This window comes from Stylophora pistillata, chromosome 1 (assembly GCF_964205215.1).
Source record: "Stylophora pistillata chromosome 1, jaStyPist1.2, whole genome shotgun sequence".
Lineage (NCBI taxonomy): Eukaryota > Metazoa > Cnidaria > Anthozoa > Scleractinia > Pocilloporidae > Stylophora > Stylophora pistillata.
In genome coordinates this window covers 33,015,715-33,030,714 of record NC_142519.1, presented here as the reverse complement: position 1 = coordinate 33,030,714, position 15,000 = coordinate 33,015,715, and the positions used below count along the sequence as shown (strand labels likewise).

At 37.9% G+C, this 15,000-nt stretch overlaps 4 protein-coding genes across 4 annotated transcripts in view; 2 read left to right on the top strand and 2 right to left on the bottom strand.

The window, feature by feature from the left end:
- Positions 1 to 5,294: 5,294 nt before the first annotated feature.
- Positions 5,295 to 8,868, top strand: LOC148742165 (uncharacterized). Its single transcript, XM_088752478.1, has 3 exons — positions 5,295 to 6,157; positions 6,353 to 6,540; positions 6,687 to 8,868. Exons 1-3 carry the CDS (start codon positions 5,568 to 5,570, stop codon positions 7,598 to 7,600), a joined length of 1,692 nt encoding a protein of 563 aa, XP_088608604.1. The 5' UTR covers positions 5,295 to 5,567; the 3' UTR covers positions 7,601 to 8,868.
- Positions 7,612 to 10,427, bottom strand: LOC148742164 (uncharacterized). The gene is made up of 2 exons (XM_088752471.1): positions 10,214 to 10,427; positions 7,612 to 10,072 (listed from the first exon to the last, which is right to left on the bottom strand). Exon 2 carries the CDS (start codon positions 10,058 to 10,060, stop codon positions 8,363 to 8,365), a length of 1,698 nt encoding a protein of 565 aa, XP_088608597.1. The 5' UTR covers positions 10,061 to 10,072; positions 10,214 to 10,427; the 3' UTR covers positions 7,612 to 8,362.
- Positions 10,428 to 12,054: 1,627 nt separating this feature from the next.
- Positions 12,055 to 14,736, top strand: LOC148742163 (uncharacterized). The gene is made up of 2 exons (XM_088752458.1): positions 12,055 to 12,301; positions 12,505 to 14,736. Exons 1-2 carry the CDS (start codon positions 12,093 to 12,095, stop codon positions 14,126 to 14,128), a joined length of 1,833 nt encoding a protein of 610 aa, XP_088608584.1. The 5' UTR covers positions 12,055 to 12,092; the 3' UTR covers positions 14,129 to 14,736.
- Positions 14,189 to 15,000, bottom strand: part of LOC148742162 (uncharacterized) — a 6,982-nt gene continuing 6,170 nt past the window's right edge. Inside the window, exon 2 of the mRNA XM_088752466.1 lies at positions 14,189 to 15,000. This exon is cut by the window's right edge and continues 773 nt beyond it. Within this exon, the coding sequence (XP_088608592.1) occupies positions 14,775 to 15,000 (226 nt within the window). The 3' untranslated portion in view covers positions 14,189 to 14,774.

The window sequence follows — 15,000 nt, the reverse complement described above, 5'->3', positions numbered from 1 at the left end:
TCCGTCCACACGAAGACGATGAAAACGCTCACCGTAAACGCATAAATTCGAAAACGCTCTCCAAAGTGGATAAATTTGAAAACCCCGTTTATGCGTCTTCGTGTGGACGGCCGTAAACGTATATTTTCGTAAACGCTGTGAAAACGCTATCGTCAGATGTCAGCGCCAGTCTCTTTTATCGCGTGCTTTTCCAACATGGCGTACACACGCGTGTTGAGCTGTGTCGTGCTTGCGCTTATTTCAATTATAATTGCGAGCATTCAATTGAATCATGCAATAATCGATATACAGGAAAACTACAAAAGAAGAAGACTAAACCTCTCAATATTGTTATCCATTACTACAAGCACTTTCGCTCGAGTAAAACGACTTAGATGCAGACGTGAGAGCAAAGAGAGAAGATTCTGGACCAGACCAGGTCGACATTTTTCTTCTCTCTCGATCACAACAAACGCACGTGGTGACTTTACAACATGGACGCTAACACTTGATAACAAGGCGCTGAAGCAGATTGTAGGCTCAAACATCGTTTAATGCGTTTACGAGCGTTTTCGTGTGGACGGGTGAAAACGCTACGTAAACGATGATCGTTTTCGTGTGGACGGAGATAAAAATATGCGTTTACTAGCGTTTGCGTTTACAATCGTCTTCGTGTGGACGGGGCCTAAATTCCCGGAAGGCTGTTGGCGTAGATGGAATTTCACCGCGTCTCGTAAGGCTCGCTGCTCCGATCCTAACGGAGGAGATAACACAGCTGATCAACTATCTGATTATGAACCAATCATGGCCAACCGAATGGAAGAGTGGGAACTTGACACCGGTATTTAAAAAAGATGAGGATACACGCAAAGAAAATTATCGTCCTATTTCCATTCTTACCGCCATTTCTAAAGTGTACGAGAAGGTTATGTTTGACCAGCTGTACGGCGCTTTCCATGAACATCTTTCTCCGAATCTATCTGGGTTCTTGAAGAAACACTCCTGTTGCACCGCACTCTTGAAGATGACTGAGGACTGGAGGCGAAGCCTTGACAAAAGGAGGCAGTTATAGCCGTGGCAGTGGACCTGCCCAAAGCATTTGATTCTATTAACCATAACCCCCTATTGGCTAAATTAAAAGCGTATGGCTTTTCTCCGTCTGCATTAAACTTGATTTCTTCCTATTTGTTGGGGCGAAGACAGCGAGTTAAGTTGTCCGGTGTTTGCTCCAGCTACTCAGAAGTAATGGTGGGCGTTCTCCAAGGGTCCCTCCTCGGACCGCTGCTGTTTAACATTTATATAAATGACTTGAACTACGCTATACCGGATGTATCTCTGAGGTTATAAGCCGACGACACAACTATGTATGCCTCAGACGTCTCGCCCATGGTTCTCGAATTTGTATTGAATAATGGTCTTGAGCGGTTATCATCGTGGTTTCGAGAGAATCATCTGGTGATCAACAACACAAAGACGCAAGCAGGAACCCCATTGGTCCCTGTAAGTACAGTTATGACCTGGCCATACATAGCTCTGTCATTGAGACACTGCCATCTATCAAAATACTTGGCGTTGAACTTGATAGCATGCTATCTTTCAAGGATCACATTACTAAACAGCTTCAAAAGGTATACGCTAAAAGTGGCGCACTTAGGAGAATCAGGCGTTTTGTCCCTGACAATGTTATGTTAAGGCTCTGTAAAACTTTCACTCTCCCTCATTTTGAATACTGTTGCCCCCTCTTTCTTGGATTGGGGAAAGTGTAAGCGAATCGGCTTGAAGATGCCAACTATTATATTCTTAGATCACTGCTAGGTTATCTCAAGTCTACCCCTTATGATGAATTGCTGCGAATCTTGAATATGGAAACGTTAGACCAGAGAAGGAAACAACAATCCCTTATTCTGTTATATAAATGTTTGCATAACGACGGTCCCAAATACATCAGAGATTTTTTCAGTTTTAGGGAAACTATGTACAATCTGAGAGGAACCGGCATTAATTTGTGCGCACCTAAATTTAATTTAAATTTTATGAAAAAATCTTTCAGTTATATGTGTGCGCAGCTGTGGAATGGATTACCTACAAGCGTAAAACTGGCCAATAGTATCAACCTTTTTAAGAAGCTATTGAGAACATTGAAACTTTAGCTGCTTCTCAATTTTATACTTGTATTTAAGTGACTCTCAATTTCATTGTACAAACTTAATTTTTAATCTTAATTTTAAATTATTTAAGCTATTGCTTCACCATTTTATACCTGTATTTAAGTGACTTTGAATTTTACTGTACAAACTTAAATTTTAATATTAGTTGTTAGTTATTTTAATTTCTAATCAATTAGGTTTTGACAGTATGTATTAGGTTTTTTAGATTCTTAATCTTAGAGGCAAGTACGTATTTTGAACGAGCTCTATGAACTCCTTGACGCTACGTGGGTAAATAAAGTTTTGATTGATTGATTAATTGAATTTGTATTAAATGTGTAGTCATTAATTTCATTTAAAATATCCATATCTTAAACATAAAATGATATGTATTCTAACGAAACAATCTAACTAAAGAGATTACTAAGAGTGCACGAGATACTAACGAAACAATCTAACAAAATTACAAAGAATGCACGAGATTCGAACAAACCAATCCAACTAAGGAAATTACTGAGAGTGCGCAAGATAATACCCATACAATTCAACTAGAGAGATTACTAAGAGTGCATTAGATACTAACGAAACAATGCAACTAAAGATATCACTGAGTGCACGATATACTTAACAAAAAATCCAACTAAAGAGGTTACTGAGAGCGCACGAGATACTAAAGAAACAATACAACAAAAGAGATTACTGAGAGAGCACGAGATACTAACAAAACGCGAGAGGTTTCTAGTTTTCTCCACATGAATCGATGAACCTGTTGATCTTGTTCGGGTATCAGGATGCGAATCCCGTACAGGCCTGATTTTTTTCAGGTCTGATTTTCGCTATTGCATAAATAGCGCTCTCTACTGCGAGGATCGTGCATCATACGTATCTAATACCGCAGTTCAAAATATATGAACTTCATATATTCATTGTATCTGTGCACGGGATACTGACAAAACAATCCAGCAAAAGAGATTAAGAAGAGTGTTCGAGATACTAACGCAAGAATCCAACTAAAGAGATTACTAAGAGTGCGTGAGATACTAACGAAACAATCCAACTAAACAGATTACTAAAAGTGCACTATATACTAACAAAATAATCGAGCTAAAGAGATTACGAAGAGCGCGAGATACTAACGAAAAAATCAAAATCAAGAAGTTACTTAGAGTGCACTAATTACTAACGAAAAAATTCAACTAAGAGATTACTAAGAGTGGAGAGATACTAACGAAACAATCCAACTAAAGAGATTATTGAGAATGCACTAGATACCAACGAAGCAATCCTAGTAAAAATACTACCAACAATGCGCGAAGAACGAGCGAAACAATCCAACTAAAGAGATTACTTAAGTGCACCAGATACTAAAGAAACAATCCAACTGTGGAGATATGACTAAGAGTGCACTACATACTAAAGCATGTTTTCTATGTGATCGTCCGGATCGTCCCGATCGTCCCAGTCGTCTCTGAAGCGATCGAGACGATCTTATGGAAATCAGCAATCGTCCCGGTGGTCGTCAGCAATGTTCCTGGGTCCGGCAACACAATTTTGGCGCGATATTCGTAAAGGAAATGGCCGACGTCAATCGCAGAGCGAGTCTCTTATCATTCTTTCGATATTGCGCCGTAGAAGAGCTCGGAGAATCTTACGAAGACAGGTTTTGGGTCCGGAACCAGATGGAACAGACTTTTTCTTTTTCAAGTATCGCCCATACGCGATTCAGACATTCTTATATTTTTTTTTCTGCTTCAGCCGCGTCCAAGCCAAATTTCTCTCCTATTGCTTTCCAGATATTCCTTCTTATAGACTTATTCTTATAGTCCTTAGAAAATTTGTTGTAAATTGCAGGATATTTTGCACTTCTTCCATAAAGAGCGACGTATTTAACTCCGTGTTTTCTGCCGCCATTTTGAAATGGACTATGTGGCTAGAAAATGATGACTTCTGGGATAGCCTTCAATCGTCCCGATCGTCTCAGTCACCTGAGAGCGTTTTCATATGATCGCTTCATAATTTACCTGATCGTTCCGATCGTCCGGATAGAACTCAACTCTATCCAAGCGATCGAGGTCGTCCCAGTCGTCCGGATCGTTCACGATCGTCTGGGTAGCGTTTCCATATGATCGTCCCAATCTTCTAAACATTTTTTGAGACGACTGGGACGATCATATGGAAACCAGGCTTCACAAAACAATGCGCATCGCGTAGAATGCCTGGACATCATTAATTGTTCATAACCGTTGAAGCGGTAAATTTGAATGTTTGCGTGCCGTGAAATGCTCTGAATAAGAGAAGAAAAGGTCCAAATTGGCCCACTAGGGTTGATAAAACTTACTGTTCTGATTTCCAGGAGTTGTAACTTCAACTTTTACGCGCAGCTTTTTGAAGAAGAAGGTTGTATCTTCAATTTAATATGGGGGCCGTTTTTAGAAGTGATTTTCAGACAATCTAAACGGATTTCCCAACTTTCACGGACGGCAAATGAAAAATGGTTCTTTTCTGAAACAAAACCCGTTTCAACTTTGAAAATCGGTTCACGGGAACCTTCAGCTTTTTAAGTTTAAAACTACTTGTTGGAGTTGTTACAGGTTTTGCCCCTTTGTTTGTCAGTGAGTCCTGGGACCCACTCGGTCAGCTTAGTTTCCCAGGCCCGTTCGGTTAGGAGCTCGTGTGTTGCGTCTTTAGTTTCAGCAGAGTTCACTTTACAACCTCATTGTTTGTCAGTTTATCACTCATCGCGCACCATCCATGTAAGTTTTCATCTGTCTGTTATTTTATTGTTTTCCCTTATCGTATTTTCTGTCTTCTGTTTCCGTTCATCATTTTCTGTATTTTATTTGCATGTAGTTTCACCACTCGACACCGAAGATAAATAAACACATTGATTTGCATAGTCTTCGTGTTTGGTTGAACACTGCGCTGAGAACGCGACAGTGAAAATGGATGACTTAGCAATCAGCTGCCCCCTTTGAAGTTCGGAGTAGATTGGAACATTTGATTCAGATACGCAACTGTGAATTCAATTTACGAAGCTTGTATTCGCAATGGCCGCCAACACGTTTAGTTGCACACCAGTGAGCCCGCCATTTCGCCTGCCAGCGGACTCAAACTCTCAAGGAACCACGCAGAAACGTCAACGACACCCCTCTAGGAAAGCTCTCCAAAGCGCTATACCTGCATCAAGAGTCTCCGATATCGAAACGCGCGCAATGCATTCTGGGATCGTCTCATATAAAAAGTGGGCACCAAGCGTGACAGCGGCCATCTTGATAACTAAAGCATCGTCAACATTTATACACTTTTACCTCGCGATTTTACAATTTTTTCCAGTTTAAATTAGATCATAGTTTGTATATAGTTTTAATAATAGTTTGTATATAGTTTTCACTAGTTTGTATATAGTTTTCATATAGTTTTCTCGTCGTTTTTGGCGTGGAAATGAGCGAGACAAGTGAGCTTTCCCTCGAGGAAGTCAACACATGGAAGGTGGACGCTCTCAAGTTATTTTGCCGTAAACGAAATCTTAAAACTTCTGGAGCTAAAGCTGAACTTGTAGCCCGTGTGTTTGCAGCATCAGAGATGGGAATCCAAGTACAAGCATCGGCTAAAGAACTAATGTGCATCACGGAGTCTGAGAGAGCGAAGCTATTGTTTACTCCTGAGGGCAGCAAGCTTCCCGATCCTCTTGGGCTAAAGGACGGATGGATTGATGAAAAAGATGGGCTAACATCATGGCCTCCTATATTTCTAAGTGACATTACGAAATATCTGATGGCTGATCATCCTGGAAAGGATATTAAACTGCACGAACGGGTCATGAATGAGTACAAAGAGGGGAAAGCATACCGCTTATTTGACTCGGGCTTTCTGAAAGAAGTTTTCTACCATGAACTAGAAAATATGGATTTTTGCTTCTTGAAAGCAAAATGTACGCATTCGATGAAGGTTGGTGATACACCACATACATCATGGATTTGTTCAAGAAAAAATGGAGAGATTATCAGTGCCTACTGTACCTGTACTGCTGGGTATGTTAGACTTTCTGTTTTATAAGACTTTAACTTGTAACTGATGCAAAATTTAAGCCTAAAATATCATGTTTATCATATACCTCGATTTTATGACTAATGTTGTTGGTCTAAGCTCAATATATATTATACTTTAGAATGTTTAAAATATTATGTCTATCATATACCCTAACTATTTGTTATTTCTTGTTTCAGTATGAGTGGTTCTTGTATTCATGTGATGGCACTGCTGTTCAGAATTGAAGCAGCAAACCGTAATGGTATGACAAATCCTGCATGTACGTCCAAAGAGTGTGTGTGGAATGTTCCAATAGGAAACAAGACTGTAATCAAGCCCTCTAGAATTTGTGATATGGAGTGGAAGGCTTCAAAGCTAAATAAAGGTATGTTATTATGTTTAAAATTCTAAACAAAGTATTTACAGTATGTATACTGGATAGACATAAGTGTTATCTGGGGACATAAATAAGAAAGTTCTTATTAGCTTGTAACCTAGCAATTAATTTACTTTTATTTTGTGTTTTTCTAGAGACGACCAGACCTGCCATCGATAGTCGCCGAAAGTTATTCAATTCACATGAAGAGTTGAAGCCCCTGACTCCAAAAGGAAAGAGGAAGTCGTTTTATAATAATTTGAAGGACTTGTTGCCAGAATCGGCATTCATCAAATTAGCAACGGCTGAGTTTGAGGAACCGTGTTCAACTTCCGTTACAATAGAAATTAATACTGAAGTACCTGAATGTGTAATGCCTAAGTCATCAAAGAAAGACTTAAGTGCTGATGATATACATCTGATTGAACAAGGCACCATTGGTCAGTCTGAGAATGAGGCATGGCACGATTACAGAAAAGGCCGATTAACTGCCTCTAATTTCTATAGAGTGTACACAAAAGTTGAAACCCTTAAAACTAAGGGGGGTGATGCACAGGAACTAGTGGACACAATCCAGGGTAAAAGTAATGGACCATCGGAACATTTACCTGCTCTAAAATATGGAAGAAACATGGAGAAAGTTGCTAAGGATAAGTATGTGAAACTGTTTCAGAGGGAGCACAAAGATGCAAAATTCAGAGAGTGTGGACTATTTATTGATGAATCTGACCAATTCATTGGAGCATCCCCTGATCTGCTTGTTGAATGTTCCTGTTGTGGATTAGGGGTGCTAGAAGTGAAGTGCCCTTATTCTATTGTTAATGATTTACCATCAGAAGACAATCTTTCCTACCTGGTAAAGATTAATGGCAAAATTGTCTTGAAAGAGAAGCATGCATATTTTGCACAGATACAGGGACAAATGGCTGTGACAAAGAGAACATGGTGTCACTTCCTGGTCTACACCCAAAAGGGTTATCATCTGGAGCTAATCAAGTTCAATAATGATTACTGGGAAAAGATAAAGCAAAACCTAATTTGGTTTTATAATAAGTATTTAAGTGAATGAATGCTCGTTAATTATAACTTGATACAAAACTTTATTTACATGGTGTAAACACTAAAAATACATTTGTACATTTTATATACAATTTAGAATTTTTACAATTTCATATCTGGAAAAACTGGTCTGACAGTTCTAAATTGAACTCAAATAGTCTCTGAATAGAACAGTAAAATTTTCTGTTGTGGAAACTGGAATGGATGAATCAAATCATGAAATTTTATACAAGTAATGCATTGACCACACTTCAGTATGATTGAAAATGTTACAGTTTGATATTGTTTGCAGTTATATATATAGTAATAATAAATAATATATTATTTATTTGTGTTCAGCGACACATGAGCTGTGAAATGAAGAAAAATATTTACAAATTATATCTAATGATTGTAATCACTCTACCAGAATAATTTTTCTCTTGTGAGGTCCTTGTGGTGCAAATAATATAACAGTTCTTATTCAGAGTGCACATACTTAATAGCTGAAGCATTAAATGGTACTAAATCATACTAATACTTAAGTTTCTTGTTATGTACCATTATCAACACTATTTAGTATTATTTGGTACCACTTGTATGAAAGATTAAGTGATTGCACTCTATACTAGTTGCTAGTAAATACTTAGTAGAGCAGAGATTTTGAATAACATTTAACCTAAGAAAGAACTTAGACTAATACATATTGGTATCCTCTAAATTTATGAAGTTTATATTCTTTCATGGGTTAAATGCTGTCAATCTTTTTAGCTATTTGTACATTTCTTGTTAATCATTTTTTACCCAAGGGTCTATACAAGTTACATAAGGCTGCACAAATAAGTACAATGTTGTCTATACTTCCAAGCAGTGATATTGGTAGTTCATGCTTTATCAGTCTAAACGTCTTCAACCGTCTTATTGCTTGCTCAACAAAGATTCTAAGATTTGCAATTTCTTTTGTTTTAGCAACTTCAGCTTTAGTGAACTGCTCTTGTCCACGTTTACCAGGGGGGATGTGTAGTCTTGAGCTTCTGATTAAGAGGTCTTCAGCAATTGTGAATCCACGGTCTGCCATCACTTCATCGCCAGGTTCAATGATATCATAAAATGATGATTCTCTTGTCAGATGCACATCTGAAGTTCTCCCTCCCCATGCTTTGGATAAGAAATTGAAAAAACCATGTGGTGTTATTGATACCAACAGCTTAGCAGTGTTGTGATGCTTGTAGTCTGACCACGTAGCTGCTCTAAGGTTTGGGTCGCTTGGGGTTTCAATAAATATTTCTGTGCAATCAATGATGTGGCGTACATTAGAGTAGCCTGGCTTTTTAAACTTTGCGGGCAAAGTTGCTTTCACAACATCGATGGAGGGATTGTAAACCAAACATTTAAGTTCACTTGCTAGGATTTTCACCCAGGTAGTAACAACATTTGTTACATTTGTAGTTGAAATTCCAAACCTCTGTGCTAAGTCAGCATTTGTTGATCCAAGTCGAAGTTTCATTAAGGTCAAAAGAAACTCATCTTTTTCTGACAAAGCTCTTTTAGGGCCAAACTTATTTGGTGTTTTTTTGAAGTTTCTTCCTTTTTTAGTAGATTTTTTTGGGCCACTCCAGTAGTTTACTTTTTTAATGTTTCCCTTCACTACTTCAAACAACTTATTGAATACTCGTTTTGATGGTAGGCCGGTTAGTAGACGAACAGATGAATTTGTTTTCAAATCAGAATGTTCTAGTCCCTTACGCTGTCTGGCCTTGAGTTTTATCTTACATGCTTTGAGTTCACTTTCAAGTTCTTGGAGTTTTTCTTTGAGATCTTTGATCTCATTGAACTGCTTGAGTCTTTCCTGCAAGCATTTTTCTTTCATACAGAAGTCAGGATCTTCTAGGTTGTACCAGCCAAACGAATATGCATGATCGTGAGTGATATGGTCGGGTCGACCGGCAGTAGTACAATGTTCTTCTTCTGTTATAAACGAGGAACTACTTGGTTCTTGAATCACAGGAGCATCTTGACTATCATGTGCATTATCTTGAGTATCATCTTGAATATTATCTTGTGTATTATCTTGAGTATTATCTTGAGTTCTTAAACGTTTCATTTCTTCTAGTAATGATGATCTATCAGTAGGCGGTTTACGGTTACGAGTAGACTTTGTCTCGTAGCCCATTTTGAGTACAGGATCAGGGTTTTCTTTCGTGGGTTTCCCATCAACAAAGTGCTCATTGCAGACTCTCGACGAATTATTAGGTTGCCAGACTTCTCCTTTCGGGCCTTTTCTCTTTAGAAGATGGATCCAGCGCTTTCTACCCTCATTGTTTTTGCGTTCAGTAGGGAACGGAAATAGCTTGAACGGCAGCGGACAGTCACATGGCGGAGTGCCGTGTAAACAATCGTGAACTTCGCATTGCTGTGAAGCCCATTTCTCAAGCTTTTTCCCACTGTTATGGCACCCAAATACTGCACAATTTCTGTGCCCAAAGACCATGTCATTAAACGGCTGCAAAGTAATAAAAATACGATGAGAATCTTTGACTTTTGACAGTTCTTGTATTCGCGAATGTCACTCGCGCGCAGGATTGAATCTACTACCATTAAAAGCTTAAAAACAGCTAAAACAAAGTTAAAATTTGTAACTTACCTTTTGAATATAATACCCACGAAGATTATTTTCCAGTTGATATCACTTACAAGAACAAAAAGACTGTATTATAGATAAAGACACGCTTCAAAGAACGCATTGAATACAGAGACACACGCCATATTGTCACGCTTGGTGCCCACTTTTTTTGTGAGACTATCCCAGAATGCATTGCGCGCGAATTACCTTCCGGAACTCTTGATGCACGTATTCAGGAAAAAGCCATCGAATTGGGCAAGCTAACAAAAACACTTCAGAAAACCGCCGTCTCCGTTTACGACGCCCTACACGAGAAAGCTTGAGTCATCGATAAGACAACATTAGAGCGCCCCACACAAAAGTATGAAGAAATTCTAAGTGAACTACAAGGCCTCTACGCAGAGGACAAATGGGGCGACGCATTAAATGAAGCTGAACGTGTGCGAGAATTAGGTCAAAGTAATCATGAATATGCACGAACCGCATTGAGCAAAGCAAAGTCAGTACAGTTTCATGATCAGTTTGAGTTGATGTTGGCACAGTGGCTTAGCCTGGCATTGATGTTGGAGCCCAGATATCGTTTAGAAGGACCACAACTGCCGTTTTCGTCGTGCAAGTGCACAGCCAAATTGAGTTTTATAAATTATAACGATTTTGGATAATCAGTAACTGGTGGAGTAAACGTTCACAGTGCGCTCATGAGAAATAGATTAAGAGAACCAAATTATGTAACCATCTTAAGTGCTACTGTAATCAAATTTTTAATCCCTTTCATTTCTAGGTTATCACATAGGATTCCAGGAGGGAATCAAACATTTCTGATACAAATTGGCTGAGATATCCTTTTTATCACATTTAATAAAAATTCGCTTTGCGTAAATGACGTCATCACTGGGCTAATTTGCATATTTAAAAAACTTGATTTTCTCTGGAAAAAAAGAGATTTGAAAATAGTAAATAGCATTCTTCTTCTCGTACAGACTACATGTTTATGTCTTAAAATACCTTAGATAGGAAAGATGCGAATTTCGTCAAAGTAGCACTTAAAATGAAACTGGACGCTTTTGTTTTGTTTGTACAGAAAATTGATTAATACTTAAATGTTATCTTTATATTTCATATTAAAAAAAAAAACAAGAATACGAGTCAATAAAAACAAGATTGATGTCAGTACAGTTTCGTGTATGGTTAGAGTATTCTATGTTTGAAACCCGGAACAAAAGATTTGGAACTGTCTTGGTGGCTTTTTTCACTATTGCTCAAATAGTGCTTTACTGCGAAGGATCGTTCTCATATACGTCTCATAACCGCAGTTCACACATATGTTTCATATGTTTGTTGTCGTTTGGTGGCTTTTGTTGTGATTTCACCTGCTTGATTTCTAAAAGGCTGTCCAAAGATACACTTAAGTGCAGCAGCTAAAAAGGAAGCATAGTATTTGCCATACAGTAAACACAACACTACAGGTAAGTATCAGAATGTGATACTGCCTTACAAAATGAACTTGATAAAAATTAAGGGGCTGTCCGCGTAAGAACCGACCACTCGAATTTCGGCCGATCACAGAATTCCCTCAAATTTTTACTGTGAGATATTTGATCTGTTCTATCGGCAAAAATTATATTTATTTGGTTCGTAATGCTATTTTATCAAATTTTTGGCGACGAGATGCGAGGACGGTCAAAAACAAAGAAAAGTGTTTATTTCAGCGTTAATTTTCAGCGTTTCGCTGAAGGCGCTAAACACTTACGCATTTGGTCAAATAGCATATATCAGACATATGGTATCATTTTACATCTCTTCTGTTGATTAGAAGCAAAATATGTAATTTCTGACCAAACAATTCCCCATGTTCTAAACGAGTTGGGGATTGGGTCCGAATTGGGACCGCAAAGCATCTATGGATTGTTTGAAGGGACAGATTTTCCAAATCAATATGGCTGAAAGCGAGAGCAAAGCCAAACTAACTGTTAAACTAACTCAGGAAGATATTCCTGGGGCAAAACTTCCAAGGGATTCTGTTGAAAAATGTAGCGTTGTCCAGTTGAAGAGGTGGCTGCTTTGCAGAGGTGCAAAAACGACGGGAACAAAGAAAGCTTTAGTGTCGAGGTTCGTATCGAAGCTGGCAACTTTTAAACTAAGAACCTTTACACGCAATAAGTTATTTTTATTTATAACAACTTTATTTGTAATTATATGCCTTTTCAGAATTATTATTAAAATTTCCTAAGAGTAAAAATTTAATATAATCGAAATTTTCGAATTTAATAAAGTCCTCTCGTACTTATGAGTGCTCTAATTTTGACTTATAGAGTACACGACTACATCAAGCATGGATTTGATGTTAAATACTTGCGTGATCCGGATGGCGGCGTCAATTTGTTACGGAAAAAAGCTCAACTTGGCGTACTTGAGAATCAAGAGCCTGAAGTAAAGGATTCATTCCCAAAAGAAGGATTCCAACCAGATATAAAGGCACTACCAAAAATATCATTTGGAACTGTGTGGAGATTTATGATCGAAGGTGTAGAATGTAAAAAGCAGCTCTCCACTGCTAAGCCACTTGTTAAAGGATTCAACTTTTTTAAATCTGGTCATGTCCTGTACATAGGCCACCTACAACAAAATGGCAAGCACTACATCAAAAGCCAAGTCCTCCCATCTATGAAAAAGGACAAAGTTTATACATGCTACTTAGTTATTAGTTCACTTGGAAAGATGCTAAGAGCCCACTGCAAATGCCCTGCTGGCATAGATGGGAGATGTAACCATGTTGCATCAACACTTTTTGCTTTAGAAAACTATTGTAAAGTAAGGGAAAAACTGGATGAGTCTGATGAGTCATGCACCTCCAAACCATGCAAGTGGAATGTGCCACGAAAGAGAAAAGGTGCAATACAGCCCATAAATGAGATGACTTTTGTGAAGCACGACTACACGAAAGAGAAGAAGATACGTAAGCTTCATCACTCTCCAGTAAATGCAAACCAAAATGCTTGTCGCGATGAAAACAAGTCAAGGTTTTTTGAAATGATGAAGGAGTACCAGAGGGTATCAGGAAACACTGTAGCTTGGACACATATACTGCCTCAGGAAGTAAAGAAACTTCAGGATGTAAAGGATTCTCTGCTTTCACCAGTCAAATGTCATCCCGTGTCAGCAAAAGAGCTAAAAGAAAAGTTTGAAAAAGCAAAGAGAAATCTTATGGTTGATGATTTACAAAGGCAAGATATTGAGGAACAAACTAGAGGTCAATCAAACACTGAATTATGGCATCGCCACAGACAACCAAGGATTACTGCCACAAAATGTTACCGTGTAGCTGTACAGAGAGAAAGTACGTCCCCTACTAAGATAATTAAAGATATACTTGGTTACAACAAGGCCTATCAAAGTAAGTCAATGGAGGAAGGACTGAAAATGGAAGACCAGATTATCAATGATTACAAGCTTCTCAAGCAAAGTCAAGGAGATGAAGGCATAACAGTCTCAAAATGTGGGTTTTTTGTTTCAAAAGAACACGGTTACCTTGGTGCTAGCCCCGATGGCCTTGTACATGATCCATCAGCCTCTGATTCAGAGGGACTTATAGAAGTTAAGTATGTCCAGACATCAAAGGATGAAACACTAGAAAAGGCATTGTTACGCAAGAGCATTTGCAAAAAGAACAGTAATGCATTGAGATTAAATGACAAACACAAATACTTCTACCAAGTCCATCAGCAAATGTTTGTTACTGGAAGAAAGTGGACAGATTTTGTTGTAAAGGGTTCAGGCTGTGATTCACTGTTTTGTGAAAGAGTACATTTTTCAATAGACCGCTGGAAGTCTATTTTGCCCAAGCTAGAATCCTTTTTTAATGACTGGATTGTTCCAGAACTTGTGTATCCTAGAGTCCAGTATGGAATTCCTAAATTGAATGCTCGTTCAGTTTAAAACAGTCAAAATCAATGTGTTCATTTCAGTAAAAGTGTGTAATTTAAGAAAACTATACAATGAAATAGGCAAATCAAAATTTAATGGGAATTAGTGGTTTGCCCAAATTATGTTGCACACTTTTTAGTACTATCAGAGTGTAAACAATATATTTGTGAAGGTAGAATGGTTTTCAAAAGCCTGTGAAACACGTACTAAGTTTTGTACATGTTTAGTGCTTTTCTGCTTAAATGCTTTTGTTTCTATTGTTTAATACTGGCACTATTAGAAAGTAAATAGTATTAATTGTTTCACAGGTTTTTTAAAAACCACCCTATAGGTATTTGCTATAGCTAAGATTAGATAAACTTTGTCTTGAAAGAAACAGCGATCTGTTTTGTCTATACACATTAACTCAGTATTTTTATACATTGTACACAGTTATGTTCATATTTGACTGAGTAAAATATTTACTAACTACATGTGTAGTGTGCTTGGATTATTGTAATGACTTATAACCAGTCTGGTTACAGTCCAGTGGTATGATGGCAATATCATAATACATTATCAAACACTAGTTTATCAATGCTATTTTAATGCAAGGCAATAAAACATAAATCCATACCATTGTTAAGTATTAAAATGTTGCTTTATATTCACATAAATTTTAATTAATCAAAGGAGGGTAAAAATTAGAAAGTCCAGCCACTACAAATAACATATCAGATGCTATGGGGGCAAGAGTAATTGGAATTCGGTGGTCAAAGATGTGCCAATTCTTTATTCTCTCCATCAATCGCTCAACATGTACTCTCAAACTGGCAACAATCTTGTTGTGGTTGGTTTCTTCTTTTGAGAATTGTGTATCTTTAACCAAAAATGCTGGTCTAATC

Bases quoted from the DNA above. Each gene is read 5' to 3' on its own strand.
- LOC148742165 (XM_088752478.1), top strand. From the start codon at position 5,568: ATGAGCGAGACAAGTGAGCTTTCCCTCGAGGAAGTCAACACATGGAAG. The intron at 6,158-6,352 runs GTATGTTAGACT...TTCTTGTTTCAG, and splicing joins TACTGTACCTGTACTGCTGG to TATGAGTGGTTCTTGTATTC. The intron at 6,541-6,686 runs GTATGTTATTAT...GTGTTTTTCTAG, and splicing joins GGCTTCAAAGCTAAATAAAG to AGACGACCAGACCTGCCATC.
- LOC148742163 (XM_088752458.1), top strand. From the start codon at position 12,093: ATGGATTGTTTGAAGGGACAGATTTTCCAAATCAATATGGCTGAAAGC. The intron at 12,302-12,504 runs GTTCGTATCGAA...TTTGACTTATAG, and splicing joins AAGAAAGCTTTAGTGTCGAG to AGTACACGACTACATCAAGC.
- LOC148742164 (XM_088752471.1), bottom strand. From the start codon at position 10,060: ATGGTCTTTGGGCACAGAAATTGTGCAGTATTTGGGTGCCATAACAGT.